General features: G+C 34.1%; 1 protein-coding gene across 6 annotated transcripts in view; it reads right to left on the reverse strand.

The window, feature by feature from the left end:
• The window catches only part of Csmd3 (CUB and Sushi multiple domains 3), a 1,196,994-nt gene that overhangs the window by 668,648 nt on the left and 507,655 nt on the right, over positions 1 to 20,691 (reverse strand). For all 6 annotated transcript variants that reach the window (XM_029469822.1, XM_021183659.2, XM_029469819.1 and 3 more), the window contains one exon: positions 17,109 to 17,233. In XM_029469822.1, the coding sequence (XP_029325682.1) occupies positions 17,109 to 17,233 (125 nt within the window). The remainder of the gene's footprint in view (positions 1 to 17,108; positions 17,234 to 20,691) is intronic.

The following is a 20,691-nucleotide window of genomic DNA, read 5'->3' on the forward strand; positions in this document are numbered from 1 at the left end:
TCTTTCTTTCTTTCTTTCTTTCTTTCTTTCTTTCTTTCTTTCTTTCTTTCTTTCTTTCTTTCTTTCTTTCTTTCTTTCTTTCTTTCTTTTTTCAATGGATATTTTGTTTACATTTCAAATGTTATCCTTTGAATATCCTTTGTTATCTCCTTTCCCAGTTTCCTCTCCAGAAACCCCCTGTCCTATTCTGTCTCCCCCTGCTTCTATAAGGGTGCTCACCCACCCACCCACCCACTCTTGCCTCCTTATTCTCTTATTCTCCTATACTGGGGCATTAATCCTTCACAAGACCAAGGGGCTCTTCTCCCATTGATGCCCAACAAGGCAATCATCTGCTACATATTTTCTAACATAGAAGAGTTAATGGGTTTAGGACAATAGATTCTGTGCCCAGTGGTTGTGTTGCCTGTTGATTCTAAACTAAGATTGCCTGTTTTCCATTTCAAGGCATCGCAGGTAGAACAGAGAGAAAGAACATAGCTGGGGTGGAATTTGGCAGGGCTTTGGACAGGAAGATTTAGCAAGGACTGAGCTCCAGGGGAGCATGGGTTGGCAAGAGTGTGCCCCCAGCTAACCTTGGAAACTTGGGGTACTGCTGCATGGGGATAGCAATGGGAATGGGGAGACTTCTGTTTCTGGCACTAAGCCAGTGATAACATGACTTGATTTTTAATAATTACTTGCTACAGTTCCACCAGATGATTGTTGTCAGGATAAAGACATAATTGCTGACTCTTCAAGAAAATAATGTTCATTCTTTAAACATTGAAATTGACATTTATTCAAGGTTAAGCCTAACTATAATCATTAGCCAATTTCAAGTAAGTCCAGAGTATCACATTGAAACTGTATATTAAAACATATATGAAATCCTCCGAAATGGTATTTCTTTTACCAGAAATGATAAAAAGTACTTTATCCAATATAACAACATTTACTATTATAATAGCAAAGAAAAAGAGAAAAAAATACCAATCATGCATATTGACCATCTGATTTAGTTTAAAAATTTGTAGTAGTATGTTGCTTCTAGAAATTCTTTCTTTTTTCTTTGTGTGTGTGTGTGTGTGTTAAAATCAGAGTAATTTCTCAAAGTGAGCATCAGACTTATATTACAGAAGAAAACAAGGAAGTTAAGCGATACATTAAGGTCATCCAAGGTACATCGAGGTTGCTCATTGCAAAATGACTCTTTACAAAAAACAGAGGAATGCACACATACAGGAACCAGACAGTGTTTACAACTGGGATAAAAATCTACCCTGCCTAAGATTGGCTTATTCTTAGAAGTCAGGGGCAAGGGCTTTATGCCCTTGCATAGTTTCAATTCTAGTCTATTGCATAATACACCTTATCCCTAGGCCATTGTAAATAGAAATTATTTCTACAAATTTCCATTATAACACTTATAATTAATGTGTGTAAAGAACTCTGACCTTTTAATGCTCAAGTTTTTCAGTCTTGTACTTATCCTTTTGGTTCCCCACTCTATCCCAGTGGCCTCACTATTATGTGTAGAAGTTTTAATCCAGCAACATGGCTACTCTTATCACATCCAAAAACCTTTTAGGTCTGTGTTATCCATCTGGAATACAAACATGCTCTTACTACATACCTTTGAACCCTCTGGCTGGAATCATTTTGTAGTTAATCCCAAACTATGGTATCTAATTGAGAGGCAGTCAATGTGGCAAATCAGAGAAATACCTTGTAGAATGAGTCAGAGATAGGATATACTCAATTATCAGGAGGAAAGCTATTTGAGAGTAGTGCAGGGAGAGATGATCAGGTTCTCAGTTCAGAGTAGAGTTCAGTCAGTTCTATTCAGTTAGTTGAGTTAAGTGCAGTGGAATTGGTTGTTCAGTAAGTTGAGAGTTAGTGCAGTGGATACGAGTTCATTAGTGAGTTCATGTACTTCACAACAGGTCAGCACATTCAGTTGAATCCAGACAATAAGAAGGAGTCAGAAGATGAGACCAAATTGCCAGAGTTAGTTTGAGCAGCAGAGCAATTCAGTGAGAAGCTGAGAGAAGCCAGGTTGATTTAGACAGCGTAGAGAAGTTTAAGATGGAACAATTGAGTTGAACCAGCCATAGTTCAGAAAGATGTAGAAAGGGTAAACTTATTTAGCAGTAGATGTCTGAGATGACAATTTTATCAGGCTAATAAAAGATAGATTTACAGGTTATGTTTACAACAATTTGAAAAGTAATATTAAATGTTTCCATAGTGTGGGAGGGCAGGGGACATGTCTTGGTGCCTAAGCAGCAGTGTACATAAAGAGATCAATGGGCAATCTGCAGGAGTTTTCTATCTACTCCATCATATTGGCTCTGGCAATCAAACACAGGCAAGGGCCATTGTACTGAACTATATCTAGTCATTCTTCATAGTTATAAAAATGTATGTTTTGTTTTAAAATAAAAACAAGTAGTTATAACAAGGGCTGCATAATGTATATGTCTAATTCATAGCATATAACAAGAAAAAGGGGGCTTGAAAATACTGAGTAAAAAATTGTTCCCATTATTTTTTACACTCTAAAAACCCATACTTCAAAAATCATCTCCATGATGTAAACTGAAATATTCTAGCCTTGGTTCCTTGGACTGAAAAAGCTAAAGGTGGTCAAGAAGAATGACATGTACAAATTATATGTGTATCTTTTAGGTCTGACCCCATTTCGATTCTTTTCTCAAAATACATATTTCAAAAGAAAATCTTTCCCACTTCACCTTGTACCTCCTGTTGTACATTAAATGAGATCCTTCTTGACAGTGAACATACAGAGGCATAAGGCTCTCACCACCTGGGTTGCTTTCAGCAAGAAAAGGAAGAGGGAACTGATGCTTTGGATCAGTGATCTGGTGCAACAAAAGTCCATTTTGCTAATCTGTCCAGAGGGAGCATTACAGAAGTAACTAAGGGTTCCAAATAGCATGCTAGTGAATGCATTCCTCCTTGGGAATAATTGAGAGACTGCCTAAGAAGCAGGATCATTTTATTTTGTGTTTTGAATCCTTGATGAAGTTAAATGAATTGATTTATTACAGAAAGGGTGGTGCTTACTGAATTATCCTCCAGAGATGTGATTTAATTGGTAAGAGGTTGGCTTCAGACATGGGTTTCTTATTTTAAAAGCTCTCCGGGTAATTATAATGTGTGTCTAGCAATGAGGAACACATGGCTATGTGGAATCCTTAGGATATAATCGTATTTTGAGACCTAATACCCACTGACCTCCCTTACCCCTCTGCTCATATCAAATTTAGCTACAGTTCCAACTCCCTTGCAAAGCTTCCCTGCCAGAAGCCATCAAGGAGAAGTTAAAAAATAGCAGGTGATATTCCTGAGATGGTTCTGCTGTGGAATGTTAAAGTTAATGACAAAATTGCTTCTTTAGGCAAGGTCAAGAAGAATTTTATTTTAGGAAAGGTTCCTGATATTAATATGCTTTTCCTGTTTATATATATCAATTACTAGTATTAGCCCACCCATTTGAGCATATTTCTGCAGAGCAACAAAGATTTTCTGTCTTGTAGTGATGCTATATAGACAAATAGATGACATCTTAGCTCTTAATGATGATCCTATAAGAATTCCTAAAATTATGTTAGTAATTATTAAGCTCTTTTATAATAGGACTGCCATTAAGTACTTTCTGATGTCAAAACTGCAAAGAGAACTCTGTCAGTCTTTGATTACTTCTGAGGTAACAAGGAGGATGAATCTACAACTTAGAGCACATTCCAAAAGGTTGTAAAACAATTAACCAAAGGTCATAAAAAGCAAACTAAGGATTTACTATAGGTGCAAGGACAGAAGAAAAAAATATCGACTTGGTGGTTTATCTATACAAAACTTCACTAATAACTTAATCACAAAAATTATGTTTTTTAACACTCCATGAACCTGTAGTGACAGATAATGAATATTTAGCCAGATATTTATATTTAATGGATATGCATGTAAACATTCTCTTGTAAACTTCTTAATCAGTTTATGATTTGAATTCATGTTTGAACTTTTAGTGAACTTTCGTAGAAAAAAATGGATGCATGAAAAAAATGTGATCTATTCTCCTAGAAAAGTTACAAAAAACTAGGACAGTTAGGAAGAAATAACATTGGAGGGCATAGCATTGGCAACATAGCATTGGGAGTAAAGCACTGGGAGTAAGGCATTGGGAGCAAGTGCATGGTTACATCAGAGCAGGAGAAGAGAGCAAGATTAAAAGGAGAATGCAGAGTGGAATATTTTAGAAATTATAAGGCAACTTAAAAAAATAAGAGAGCAATATTCAAAATGGAGAGGGGAAGAGGAAAAAAGAAGATGCTGCAGAGAGATCAGAAGGGGTGGGCATGTTTCTCCTTACCATGGGGCAGAACAGGCCTTTTCTTTTCTTTTTTTTTTCTTTTTTCTTATAGTTTTTTTATTATATATTTTCTTCATTTACATTTCAAATGCTATCCACAAAGCCTCCTATACCCTCCCCGTACCTGCTCCCCAGCCCACTCTTGCTTCCTGGCCCTGGCATTCCCCTCTACTGGGGTATATGACCTTCGCAATACCAAGGGCCTTTCCTCCCATTGATGGCCTTTTCTTAATAGCAAGGCAGACTTAATCTTACTAAAGAGGACAAGCTTTCTTTTTACTGACTTGGGTTTAATTTATTTAGCAGTAAAAGGGTAGAAGCTTTTTCTGTCTTTATTCAGCAAAGATTGGAGCTCTGTTTTCATCCAGAATGAGTGAGTTCTTTCTGCACTGGCCCTTGGTCTTTTGTACCATATACATATGTAGGTATGGCTCTGTGTATGTGTAAGTATGGAATTATGAAGTAACTGTGTAAGCTGAGCCCAGCTGCTTTGAGTGGATATGTATGAATGTGTAAGCATAAACCTGCATGTGAATTTATGAGTTTAATCCATATTTGCTTGTGTAAAAGTTTTTCCCTCTGTGAGCATGGCTCTCTTCTCCTGGTTCCATAGAAGTTTATTGCTCCAAACATCTCCCTAGGCTGACAAGAAAGAGGCATATGGACAAGAGGGAAAGTCTCTAGCAATTAATCCTGTACTTAATACCTTGCCATTTTTTTTTTTTTTTTTTTTTTTTGTTTTTCGAGACAGGGTTTCTCTGTGTAGTCCTGGCTGTCCTGGAACTCACTTTGTAGACCAGGCTGGCCTCGAACTCAGAAATCCACCTGCCTCTGCCTCCCGAGTGCTGGGATTAAAGGCGTGCGCCACCACCGCCCGGCTTATACCTTGCCATTTTTAAGACGAGGTGTTATGCACCAGGAACTGGCCTCAGAAAAACTCAGACTGTCAGATCATCCACCACAGCAAAGTGACTTAGACTTAAGATAGGTGAATATTTTATTATTAAACTGCAACTCTAAGTATCCCTTACGATGCCAATACATTATACCTCTAGAATATATCAGTCCTATTTGAATAGTATCTTACCATGATCTCTAATAGCTTGCACTTTGCAATCATTTTTTACTTTATGCTTATTTGAGATCAGTTTTTATACTCTACCAGTAAAAGAGCTCACACTGTTTTGTCTTATTTGGTGGCATATTTTAATTAGCAGGATGATTTCCAAGTTAAGTCATGTTGTTATAAATTATATAATTTCATTCTTAAAGCCAAGTAACATTTCAAGAAGTATGTAATAAAGGTATGTAATAAAGGTTTAATAACCACAAATTTTAAGAGCTGAAACAACTCAATATTATTTGAAATTATCAATAACTTAAGGCTCAGAATACAAAAGGATATTTCTATGGTATTCATTGAAATAGTCAACATCTATATTCCAAATGATCAAAATTGTTTTTAAAGTACCTTATTGCTCCTGATAGTTTATGTCTTTAAAATATTACTACATCTATATGGTGTTTTCTTGTCATCCTCTATTTACCTTCACATTAACCACAATTATTTATAACTTTAACACTCAGCCTAGGTGCTTCCTCCTATAGAAATGATTCTCTACCATTTCTAACAAATACCCATGTACTAGTATAATTTGTGTGAAACACCCTTGAACCAGTATACTGGTTGTATCAAATATATGTTTGGACCATAAGTGATATGGTCCAAAGGAAGAATACATGGCTAATGTGTACAATAATATACAATGAACTCCTATTATCCAAATTCATTAAGAACTAAAATAATTGCTTGCTCATTTTAAATCCTACTATTGATAATAAATTCTCTGTAAACAGGAACTTTGCCATTTTAGATCCTTCTTTTCCTATGCCTACTATGTAGCCTTTTATTGGATATAATAACATTTGAAAAAAAGGTTTTAAGATCTTTCTACTAGAATAATAACCTGTTGTGTCAAAAAGCAAAGGAAATTATCTTATGTTCCCAAGATAAAACCTAATATTTGCATTTATACATGGGTTGATTATTCTAATTTTTCTGTGACCAAATCTCAGCCAGAAACAACTAGAAGGAAAGAAGGACATTTTGGTTAACATGTATAAAGTCTATCATGGCCAAAAGTATGGCAAAATGTTCTCAGTACATGGTGTCTGGTGCATAAGGGCCCATTCCTACAACCTTAAATCTGCCAGCTTGGCTTCATGCCCAAAAGGTTCCACAACCTCCCAAAACAGTTCACCATCTGAGGACCAATGCTAAAAATCATGAACTTCCACAGGCATGTCCCTTTCACCACAATAGAACATAAGGGCATTTGCAGTCAATTCATCCATCCTTCTATGCCTCTCTCCCTTTCACCAACATTTCTCTGATGCTCATGTGACCAAACTCAATGTTTCTTACCTTGACATATTTCCATATCTTTCTACCTCTTCTTGAATTCTAGGCAAAGTGGTTATGTGTCTGTTTTGAAGCCCCATTCATGATACGTGGTAAGTTTTACTCTTCTGTTACTGCTATTTTTTATAATTAATTCCATTGTAATCCACATCTCTGATTCCCATGAAGATGAAAACTCATCTTTTCTCTCTTTTAATTAGTATTAATTTGCACCTAAATATCAGTGTTGCTGAAACAAATTGTTTTTAAAATAAGGCAATATATAGTAATAACTAAGAGATAAAATGACTAAGTATTATTTTCATGGCTCCTTGAATTTACTTTTGGAAGGTTAATGGAGCCATTCTCTTTTTGTCTGTTTTGAAGTGTCTGCATAACTTAAATATTGACAGTATAATCATGCCTCACTTGTTTTACCGATGCTCTCCCATTGTTTCATTCTGAATGTAGAGTATTTTCAATAAAATTGTAAATTACTCAAGGGCATGAATTGTTCAATTTGAGTCTGCAATTCAGGCATTGAATCTAGTATAGTGGTAAACAAAAGATTTATTGTCCTATTCTAATATCAGTGACTGTGTTTGCTATACACCAGTTACTGCATGCTGACTGACTGCTCACTACATACTTTCACAAAAGTAGAAGTCTAGGAAAGCCCCAGAACATTCCTCATTCCTTAGCACAAGAAAAGGCCCAAAAGTGAAATAAATTCTATGAAAAACAAGTGTTTGTAAAAATTCCAATTCCAGAAAATTAAAAATTTACCTTTCTCAATAATGCGTTTACCTATTCCTTTTCTCTTATATATGTTTTCTCAGGTTTTCAGGCTTTTACATTTCCTATATTCTTGTGTGTGTGTGTGTGTGTGTGTGTGTGTGTATGTGTGCGTGTGTGCTTGTAAACCTACAAAGCACTATATATTCTAGAATACAGAATATATTCAATTTCTTTTGCTTTAAACACAAAGAGCTCTAAAGTTATATTTTTCAAACAATGGAGAAGGTAGGCAGGCTTGTTTCACATCTTGAGTTCTTCCACCTTCTTATGTCTTCAAAAAAGTAGAAAAGTAATTGATTCTCTCTTGGTGTTTCTTACTAAATAATAGCATGTTCACTCACCAAACCCAAAGATTAATGTATTGCTTACCATAGAGTTTCAAATTATATCAAAGAAGCACTACAAAGAAAAGATGTCATTTCAATGTTAAAAACTCAAATTTCCTGTACATAGTTTGCTAGCATTTTATTGTTCCTTCTCAGATTAACACACACACACACACACACACACACACACACACACATACACAAATTGGGGACTATGAATTTAATGATGAGTGAGGAAGTGCACATGTGGGGGTTTCAATGGAAGAAAGAAAAGCAAAAAATGTTGCAATTATATTATCACCTCAAAATAAAATTTAAAATATATTACAATTCAGAAAATTGCAGTTCTAGATAAATTAACAACGGCTTAAATAAATTATTAACTGTTTCTAAAACTATTTCTAAAAGCCTGTGATACCTATGAATGTCCTCAATTGTGTTCCTACAGGTTTAATACATTTTATTTTGATTCCACTAAACATCAAACCTTAACTGTTTAAAACTTGTGTTTGTTAAACATTAAAAAGAAATTGTTTTATATGTTGTTTCTTACTCCAATTCTCTTGGAATTCATATTAATATCAATCTTCTAGTTCTGCAGCTCTCTCCCCTATGAAATGGATTTCTTTTTGGAGTTGACTAAAAATATTATATAAGTACAATTGATCAAATTCAGAGAAAAACAAACGTCTGGGTGATCAAAGCTAACATCTACATTCCAACTGCTATCACTAGGTGCCATGGGATATCTCTGAAGAGGAAATGAGAATAACATAAGATCCAGGTCACCACTAATCTTCAACAAGCAAATGTCTTTTGTATATGACAGAGATACTCCAACCATGAAATTTCAGCAATATAATCACCTAAGCAAGATCTGAACAGTGCCTTCATCAGCAGACAAGCCACAGAAAGTGGGGAAATCCTAGAAGACCCTATTCCTAGATGAAGAGAACAATCAGTGCTACTGAAAGAGCAGGAATAAGTCTTCTGTGGTGGCTAGTTCCCTAAAGGTTATACAATCCAACTGAAGAAGCTCTAAGTGCACATACACACACACACACAGACACACACACACCAATGCAGTCACACAGGCATGCATATATGTGCACACTCATACGGGCATATACATGCAAATGTGTACACACACAGGCACATACATATGCATACAGACATGCAAACAGACATACACACATATACACACAAAGACACAGTCACAGAGAGACACAAACACACATGTACACACAGACACAAACACACGTGCACACACACACACACACACACACAGAAACACAAACACACAGATATATGAGCAATAATAAAGAAACTTAATTGGGTTCATTCATAAATGCGAGTATATACATATGATGTATATTTTATACACTGCATGTATATAAAATAATCATAAGAAAAAGTAAGAGGCCATGAATTTTAGAGGGAGTTGGGCAGACCAGAAGAGTTGAAGGGATGAGAGGAAGAGGGAATTATGTAAATATAGTAATGATATATAAAACTCTCAAAATTATGAAAATGTTCATTTTTTTAAAATTTTAAATCTATAATATTACTAGCATATTCCAAGCTCAGAGTATAACCTTAGTGTTTTTTTTATGATACACATTCAAAACTACATTTAAGGCAAGATTGTCTTGATAAGTAAAGATACAAAACTATATTAATTCTGAAATTAAGTCATAATTTTGTGATAAATGAGTTTCAAAATATTCATACAATATAAATTAAGATTGGTTACTTTGAATAACAACAAAAAGTTTGGAACAAAATAAATACGATATTTGTCTGATTTAAAAACAAATATATATACCACAATACCAAGGCACACTAAAATACACTCTGATAAATAGTTTATAACACATTTCAAATGTATTATTGCCTCTGTGTTTCAAGATCTGAGACAGAGACCTGCGTTGAGAACTTAAGAAAGACTTTTGAAGTAATGATAATCATATTGAGTATAAGAGTCCAGAAAATTAACACATGATCGTGAAAATATTTGGAGTTCAACACAGGAGGAAACCATGGTGATCATTTTCTGTATCTACCTTAATTATTTATAAATTAACAAACTGGAGTTAAAAAAGGAAAAGCAAATAAGCAAGGTTATGCTTTCAAAAGGTAATTGACTTGGAAATTGAAAGTTTCCTATTGATCATGACTGAAATCTCTCCATATACCAAATCAGAGCTACTTAGTTTTAGTTTATATATTTTCTAATAATTTACTAACATATCAAAGAATCCTCATATGAAGAGATGTACTGAAATGTAAGATATATTTAGGTAATCTAAAGTTTTAAATTAATAGTGATGTGTAAGAAATTGACAAGTGCACCACAATTCATATCTATCAAATAGTATGTGAGACAAAACTGCCTTTTGACAGTGCATTGTGAATTATATGTGTCGATTAAATTATATGTTAAAACTCAAATTACTGCTTTTAGAAGGAAAAAACAACCAGTAAGAAACAAATGTGTGATAAACTTTCATATCTACACCATCTGTCTATCTCCTTTACCATATGTCACTCTATTAGTCGCTAATATCATCCTTATTATGCATCTTTTCAACTGTAACAATATTCTATGAAATGATGATAGCATGGATAATGGCTACAGGAAAACACCTGCTATGTGTGTATCTGGTTGATAAACTTCAGATGGTTCTGCATTGCTCTTGGTCAATTTGTTAAACTGTATTTCCCAATAAGCATTCTATTGGGTCAACTATTCAGGCTTACAATGACTATATTTCTGATTTCTCAAATTACTTAATATAATTTAAGAAAATTTATAACAATATTGAGTAAGTGTTTTTTTAATGTCTGCAATTAGCACAGAAATTTTACATAATGGCCAGTGGGTCAAGCATTACAAATACAAACAGAATGCAAGAGAACACAACGAAAAATGTCTTAAGGACTCCACAGCTGATCGATCATAGATACTAGTTTTTTCAGCAATTTTCATACAGTTCTCATTTGTGTATGAAGAGATTAATTAAACCTTGCTTGGATATTTTTGTTGAATCTGATACAAATGGATCAATAAACCACATTGATAACTAAAGCAGTTTCACTTAAACTCTAAGCACTTTAGAAATGTGTGTCTGTGTGTGCAGTGTGCATGTGTGTGTGCATGCGCATGCACACATGCCTGTGAGTATGTGTTTGTCCACCTATCTGTCTGTGTCTGTGTGTTTGTGGATTAAGGTGGTAAGTATACTATAGTATATGTTTGAAGGTCATAGAATAAGGGTGTGAAATGTGACAGATGAAAAGATTACGGTTAGTTGGCTTTACCTTTTAATGACAGATCCACCATAAATTAAAAAAAAAAAAAAAGAAAAACTGAAGCAGTAATTGTCTTCTATGAAATGTATGCAGAGTTAAATAAATAAATGTAGACATGAATCCTGGGTGGTTTTGGTGGTCAGATGGCAATCTGTAGTAGAAGGAGGATTTTCACAGCCTGATGCCTTACAGAACACTTTTGCAGAATTTCAGTTTGGATATAACTATTGTAATGACATAATAGTGATATCATAGGACCCTTTTAAGTGGACAGAGTATTGACATCTAAAAAACATTCATTCTGAATGTGACATGAAATAATTTATAGAACTAAATACAGCATTTTTTTTTATTTCCAGTACAAAAGAGAATTAGTTTCTTTGCACATTGAACTTAATTTCTACATGTTGCTATATTGTAGTCCAAATGAAAAACCTTGAACTCATTACAGTAGTATGATTATAGAGCACTCATAGTCAGGAGGCTTCCATACAAACTTTACATAGATCTATAATATAATTTTGTTATCCCTATTTACTCCCTATATATTTACAAAATTTACAAAAGTGAAATAGCCATCTTTCTCCACCTCATACCCTAGAGCTGTTACTCACATTTTGAATTTTATTATGGTATATTTCCCATTTTTAAAATGACTTACATAATATTTTTGCCTGGTCAACATACAATATTATTTCAATCTTTCTCAAATAAAATTGCAAATCATTGTCCCTGGTGTTTTAACATAGTCTACTGCATATTTCTTAGATTTGTGAGTATGATTTGCCATTAATGCAAAATAATAGTAAATTCTATATTCTGTATCACATATAGCATATATTTTACCATAATCACTCATGCTTATTGTTGAATAAAATGATTAATAAATTAATAACTTAATGGATAGATAATTTATGGAAAGATTGGATATAGTAATTAAGAAGTGGTATTGTGGCTTGTAGGTCAACACACAGGACTTCAGCTTTCCCTTGATGTTTTTTGCCCTGTCTTCTCTGAGCTACCCACCTTCCCCACTATTCTCACAAATGCGTAACATTGTATTGTAAAACTCAAACTCTTGGCTATTTGGAGCCACCCAATGAATAGTGATTGGGCACACCAAAATAATTTGTTCAGGGTATTATTATGAAATTTGTTAAATGCCTTAAAATTAGTAATATTACAGGTTCTCCGCACAATTATCACTTACTAAATATGCAGAAATCCAAATAAATATGACAATCATTGTAAAAGCTGATAATGTGCAAAAGTTTCATTTTGTGGATCCACTGTATATTCAAATAAAACAGTTATTTTCATAATTTTAAAAAAGCAAATACTTTATATATATATATATATATATGTTTACCTTATTTGGAAAATGATATTTCATTTTGCACAGTTATGTTAATTATTACTGTCTTTTAGTTTATAATTTGCCGTTTTCCATGTGAAATTATGTCCCTTTAAAAATAACAATTTCTTGATTGCTCAACCATACAATTTGAGGACAGCAACTATATTAATGATTTCTCAAAGGCACAGTACACTAATAGTGCTATTTATGGCACTCTCTAGAACAAAAGCATATTTATTCTGTCCAAGCACCCATGAGACTCGAGAACAGATCTTCATTCAGACTCACAGTGGATAGTCATTTTAAAACTTCAATTACTATGTCAGCAGGTTCTCTCCATTACTATTCCCAGAACCAAGGCAAGTGGTTTCTAGTAGCAACTAATGGCTTATAAGCCATACACATGTGTGCCTTGCAAGCAATAAGCAGGTAAATCTTTGTACATATGGTAAAGATCTGCAGAAATAATGTAAGTTACGATGCAATTGTAGCAATAGATGACTTTTGAATACATAGGTTTTTATATGTCCCAGTCGACAATGGTAGAAGACGTATTCCTAAGGATATATGTGATACTAGGCTGTATGTTTGATCCAAGAGAAGCAACATTAACATTTAAAACACACTCTGGACGTTCCAATGAGTGCACAACTGTAGCATTTATGAAAAATGACAGAACAGGTAATTTCAGTCTTAGAACAATCTTTAATGAACATGATTCATCCAGTTTTATGAAATAAATATCTTGAATATAAGAAAAAGGTTTATCTTCCTGTTTTACTTTATATATAGATCTTAAATTCCATAATTTGGCGCAAACTCTATGTGTTGGCTTTTGTTCCCATGTGAACATTAATATAATTTGCTGGATTAAATCAAGTCTTTTAACATTGTTTTTTACAAAAAAAATGTACATAGAAAGATTAGGAAACTTTAGGATACTTGAAACACATGACTTACAAGCCACAATAATTTTTTATAGCTGTAATTTAATCTTGAGTGTTGGCCAGCACAGAATACTGATAGATCCCATGAAGCAGGATATTCTGTATTTGTTTCACAAAGTGCTTGAACATGTTTTATGATATAATGCATTTTTGGTGTCCTTGTTGTATGCATACTTTAAGACAACATTCTGTGTATGTTTGTATGATGGTTGTATACACGAAAGTCAATATATCTGTATGTTTGGCAACTATAATACTTTACACAGCAGAGTATCATTTTTGTTTAAAAATTAACACACTATTACGTGAAAATTCTTATTTAGTTTTATCTAACTTTTATTTCAGTTTTAAGATAGAATATCATATAGCCCAGGTTGGCTTAGATCTTCCAAGTTAGCTGACAATGATTTTGAGCTATTCAACACCTTGCCCCTACCACCTAAATGATTGGACTACGGATATATATCTTTGTACCTAGAAGTACGTTGAGGTTTACATATCTTTGTCCCATGGGAAGTGGCACTATTATAAGAAGAAGTATTGCATTGTTAGAAAAAGTGTGTCACTATGGAGGTGGGGTTTGAGGTCTCTGTGCTCCAGGTCGGCCCAGCGTGGAATGCTACTTACCGCTTGGCAGCCCATGGAATACAGCCTCTTCTCTATTGCTTTTGTTTTTGTTTGTTTTGTTTTGTTTTTCCCAGATGTCGGGCACAAACAAGTTTGATGCTCGTTCCTTTTTTTTTTTCTTTTTAAGATTTACTTATTCATTTAATGTATATTAAATGAATGTTGCTGTCTTCAGACACACCAGAAGAGGGCATCAGATCGCATTACAGATGGTTGTGAGCCACCATGTGGTTACTGGGACTTGACCTCAGGACCTCTAGAAGAGCAGTCAGTGCTCTTAACTGCTGAGCCATTTCTCCAGCCCTTTAATCAAGTATAGAAATCTTGGCTCCTCCAGTACCATGTATGCCTGGATGCTACAATGCTTCCTACTGTGACAGCTGTAAACTAAATAAACCTCTGAAACTGTAAGTCAGTCCAAGTTAAATGTAGTAATTTATAAGACGTGTGTTGGTTATGGTGTTTCTTCACAGCAATGGAAACTCTATGATGTATGTAACTCTTGTTCTTAAATTCTATAATTTTCATTGTACTAATAAAGTATTTTAGTTTTATTATATTACATACCATCTTATAAAACTTTAAAATAAAAATGATAAGAGGAAATAAATCTATACGGGCCCAAAATTACCAAGTGAGTACAGTGCACTACTTTGTGTTTTATATTTTTTTCTTTGTGTTTCCCTTTTTGATGCTCTGAAATCTGGCTTTCTTCCCCATCTTATAAGAATGCTTAAAACAAAACGTTGCAGTCATTTAAGATTTGGAAAGCTGCATTGCTCTCAGCCTTATGCTTTTCACTTCTAAAATGGAGATGGTAATGTCTCCATCAAGTTTTTTTTTGGAGAAGCAAATGAGACAAAGTATATGCAGTTGTTAACATAATGCCTGGCACATAGTGAATGCTAAAAATAGCAGTGACAATGTTGTAGTAACTGTGGATTCCCTCCCACATAACTCCATTTTCGGTTCCTTCATATTTATTAACAACACAAGATTGTTCTATTCATATACACTTGAATATCATCTTTAATCTTTTCTTATTACATTTTACTTCTATATCTAGCCAGACCTGAAATATCTTTTCTCTTTATAGTACCTAGTACATATGCCCCTTCTCTATTCTGACATCTTTCTCATTATATCTAAGAAGACTCCCCTGGGTGTGGTGACTTAAAAAAGGCTCCCAGTAAGAACTAAAAAGTTACAACTGATATGCTAAGAAATGCAGAAATGTAGCAATTATAAGTAATCACAGATACATGATCAAGCAATAGAAATGGAAAAGGTGAATTCAAAATACAGCTTCATAAAGGTTTGTAGCTCATACTTATAAACACTTGCAACCGCCAAATTAGAGGGACCAACACAAGGGATTAATACATCAATGAGAGTGTAGCCTGGTGTAAATAAGTTTGAGGTCAGTTGGGTATATATAGCAAGACCTTGTCTCAAAAGTAAAAGTTTATAATAAAGAGTGCTTGTATAATTTTGTAAGAATTTTTTATTTGAAGAAATGTAGTGGGTGTGGGAGCTAGGACAAAAGAGGAGGGGTGGAGTGTGGGTAGAACAGTTTTTCAGTTAGCAGTCAGGTTTTATAAAGAGGAAAAGGAACAAGCAAACCAGATGGCAAAGAGGCAGTCAGAAGGTAGGGAGAGTGTTCGACAATATAGAAGCTAAAAAAAGAGATAACATTGTGTAATGATATTCAGACCTTGTCTTCAATGAAATCATAGTTATTTTGATGCTCTGTTAAAACACAGGGCCTCGTGTTTGAGTTTGAGAAGTAGGTTTTATTTCTATATGCAAAAGCTCTAAGTACTTGCTATATGTGAATATGCTCATCCTTGTGGCATGGTTCTTGCAAACATTGTGGTTTATATCGAAGTATATCAGCCCATCAGTTTCAGTGTCTAAAACTTATGGTATGGATTCTATAAGCCAACTGTATGAGTTACCAGAATGTACTGTGTTACACTATAAGTGGTCACTGGAGTCTGAAAACAATTATAATAAAAGTACTTTAATGCATATGAGCTTACTTCTGAAAAAGGTGAAGTATTCTAATCTGGCTACCTTCGCTTTATTTCATTTATTCTCTAGATATTAAAGACTTCACTTTTCCTTCAAAATATTTTCATATATATATATATATATATATGTGTGTGTATGTATGTATGTATAACATGTTTATATATGTATATGTTATAACACACAAAGATTTGTTAATAGTGTCAATTAAATTTTCAACCATAATTTGGTAAAAATAGAAAAGGAAGTGCCCTTTCATTTTACAGAAATAATTTATTTGAAGAATTATGTTAGAAGTTGGAGTAAGAACAAAGATAAACACATACACACACAGTCACATGAACACACACACACAGAGACAGAGAGAGAGAGAGAGAGAGAGAGAGAGAGAGAGAGAGAGAGAGAGAGAGAGAGAGAGAGGGAGAGAGAGAGAGAGAGAGAGAGCGAGAGAGAGAGAGAGCGGGAGAGAGAGGAGAATGAGGATATACTTGTGATAACTAGTAATGTGTAAATTGTAACCAATTATTACTTGGCTTTAGGTTAAATTCTGTTAAACTGAACGTTTTTCCCCAGTGATAGCCCTTACCACTATAAAGTGGTAAGTTCTACAAATGAAGTTGGAATTTGGTTTAAAATATCCATTTCACTCACATAGGAAAAATAATTGAATTATTTACAAAGATGAAAGACATTTTCTAATGCTTGTTATTACATGTATTCAGATTCAGCTGTAATCTCTAGGATTATTAATTTGAAAACTCTTTAGATTAAAAACACAGTGGTCCCTAGCCTCTCCAAATTTGTTTAAAAAACACAAGAATAATGATAATTCAAAGAGTATATATTAAAGTTTCTTTTTAATGCTGAGCAAATTTAAAAAACATAAGCATCACTGTATCTTCACAGAATATCTTATTATAATAGTTTTCTTTACCTTTACATACAGGCCTGTGGTCACTCCAAGCAGCAAACACTTCAGCTATCCTTTGACAAGTAATGCTTTTTGCTCCCTGTAGGACATAATCTTCATCACAGGAGAACTGCACAGTGGATCCAAGGCTACAATTGAACAAACATAAGAAATACCTTTTAGAAAGACAGAATGTGGTGATAAGCTCTACATCTATAGACTCCATTCAATAGGCCAAATTTGTAATAAATTTTAAGAAATAAATAAAACATACAACATATATAGTTATGCATTAAAAGTAAAGATGAATCTTCTATAAATATGTTCATTGGCAAGAATTAAATCAGACATTTCTCCAAAATCTAAAAGTATAATTACCAAATGACCAATATTCCCTATTTGAGTGAATATGCAATCTACTTATACCTTAATATAGATATGATTGCACATCTATTTATTGCTATACTATTCACAATAGCAAGGAACTAGCATCAGCATGCATGAATAGAAAATTTCAAAATTGGCTCAAAAATGCATATGGCTAGACAAATACAATGTTCTCTCTTCTCTGTAGAACCAAATTTATAATGTACGTTTACATGTTGAAGAGTTCGGTTACAGGTCACAAAATTAGATATTGTCTATGAATATACTTTAAAAAACCTGTATTCAAACAAATTATAAAATCTAATGGAAATAGATATTTTTCCTGATAGGTACTATATACAAAAGTCTAGTCAAAATCAGTTTAACAATTATAGACCTTTAACTCCTATAAAAATATAAACAGTCATTAAAATTCTCCCAAGCTAAAAAATCTCAGGGGTAGATGGTTTTACCATAGCATTCTACCATGTATTCAAAGAAGTGTTAAAGCCAATACTCCAAATCCAGGAAAGAGAACAGAAGGAGCATTGAGTAATGTATTTTATGAGGCTACAGTTGTCCTGATACATAAACCATATAAAGACTCAATAAAGAAGGAATTATAGATTATTTTTTTCTTGCACATAGATATAAAAATACTCAATAAAATATTTTAAGATGGCCTATTCGGCCAATGGGAAAAGAGGCCCCTTGGTATTTCAAACTTTATATGCCCCAGTACAGGGGAATGCCAGGGTCAAGAAGCAGGAGTGGGTGGGTAGGGGAGCAGGGCGGGGGAGGGTATAGGGAACTTTCAGGATAGCATTTGAAATGTATATAAAGAAAATATATAATAAAAAAGAAGAAGAATATGATACCTTAAAACTACTTTAAAACAAAATTCAAGAACATATCTAAAAGATAATCTACCCTATCACATAACCTTCATCCCAACGATGCAGAGATGATTCAAAATACCAAAATTAATAACTGTATTCCACAATATAAAATAACTGAAAGGAAAGAACCACATAATCATTTCACTAGATACAGAAAAATCTTTTGATAAAATCTAATACCCTTCATGATAAATGTCTTGGAGAGGTTAGGGACACAAGGGACACACCTGCACGTAATAATGGGAATTTATAACAAACTTATAACTAACATTGAATTAAATGGAGAAAGTCAAAGCAATTTAACTAAAGTCAAGAACAAGACGAAGCTGTCTACTCTCTATATATTCAACGTAGTATTTAAATTTTTAGGAAGAGCAATAAGCCAACTAAAATAAGACATATTAGAAAAGAAGAAGTCAAAGTAATGTTATTTACAGATAATATGATAGTATAAAGTAAGTGAACCTAAAATTCCACCAGGAAACTAGGGAACACTTACAGCTGATAAATATTTTAATCAAAGTGGCTGGATATAAGATTAACTCAAAAATTTCAGTAATTCTCTTATATACAAATGACAAATACACTAAGAAATAAATTAGCACCTTTCACAGTAACTTCAAATAATATAAAATGCCTTAATGTAACATAACTCATACTCAAACAAGTGAAAGACCTATATCTCAATAACTCCAAGTTGTTTAAGAAAGAAATTGAAGATTATCAGTAGTGGAAAATTCTTTCAGGCTCATAAGTCAGTAGGATTAATGGTCATGTTACCAAAAGAAATCTACATATTCAGTTCAACCCAATTCAACATTAAAAAAAAAAAACGTTTGTTTGTTTGTTTGTTTGTTTGTTTGTTTGTTTATTATTTTCATAGATCTTGAAAGGACAATTTTCATCTTCATTTAGAAAAACAAAAACCCAGGATAGCTAAAACAATCCTGAACGATAAAAATTTTTTGGAGGTCTCATCATTCCAGATTTCAAATTGTATTAGAGAGCTATAGTAATAATAATAATAATAATAATAATAATAATAATAATAATAATAATAACAATAATAAATACATGGTGTGTCAGCAAATAGAGACATGCTGTGTACTGGATTCAAATTGAAGACCTGACATCAATACACAGATATATGGACACCTGGTTTGTTTTTTTGTTTGTTTGTTTGTTTGTTTGTTTTAAATAATAGAAGCCAGAAGTCAAACTGGAAAAAATACAGCAACTTCAACAAATGGTGCTTGTCAAACTGAATGGCTGGTAGTAGAAGATTCCAAATAGATACACAAAATTCAAGTTCAAGTTGACCAAAGACCTCAACATAAAACCAGATACACTTAACTTGATAGAAGAGAAAAAAGTGGGAAACAGCCTTGAATGCATTGGCAAAAGAAATGGCTTTTTATATAGATTACTGAGAGTATAGGCACTATGATCAACAATTAATGAGAGAATAAATTTTAGAAAAGACACGTTTTAAAAATTAAATGTACTTATTCCCTTTACTACCCAATCTCAGCGTTCCTCTCCTCACTGTACCCTTTCATGCAAGTTCTGTCCCCATTCCTCCTTAAGAAGGAAAACCACCCCTCTCTGGATGTCACCCCCTACTTCCCTACCCACACACATCAACTCACGGCTACATCCTCTCCCACTGAAGCCAGACAAGGATTTTTATTTAGGGATATGGGATCCACAGGCAGGCAGGTAGGCAACAAGCTCAGGGACAACACCTGCTCTAGCTATTTGCGGGTCCCTCATGAAGACCAAGCTTCTCATTTGCTGCATATGTTCCGGGATCCTAGGTTCAGCCTGTGCTCACTCTTTTGGTTGGTGATTCAGACTCTGGTAGCCTCCACGGATCCAGGTTAGTTGACTCTGTTGGTCTTTCTGTGCAATCCCTGTCCTCTTCTGGATCCCGAGTCTTTCTACCAACTCTTCCATAAAACTCCCTGAACTCCATCTAATGTTTGGGTGTGAGTTCCTGCATCTCTTTTCATTGGCCGCTGGATGGAGTCTCTCAGAGGGCAAGCATAACAGAATATCATTAATAGTGTCAGGGATTGGCTCTGTTTCATAAGTTGGGTCTCAATTTGTGGCAGTTATTTGTTGGACATTTCCTCAGTTTCTCCCCTATCTTTGTCCTTGCATATATAGTAGGCATGATGCATTTTGACTTTTTGGGTGGGTTGCTGTCTTTTTCCTTCCACTGGGAGTCCTGTCTGGCTACAGGGAGTAGCCACTTCAGCATCCATATTCTCTGCACTTCTAGAAATATCAGGTAGAGTCTCCTCTTAGAACCTCAGGCTTCTCACCATCACAAGGTTGTC

Source organism: Mus caroli, chromosome 15 (assembly GCF_900094665.2).
Source record: "Mus caroli chromosome 15, CAROLI_EIJ_v1.1, whole genome shotgun sequence".
Lineage (NCBI taxonomy): Eukaryota > Metazoa > Chordata > Mammalia > Rodentia > Muridae > Mus > Mus caroli.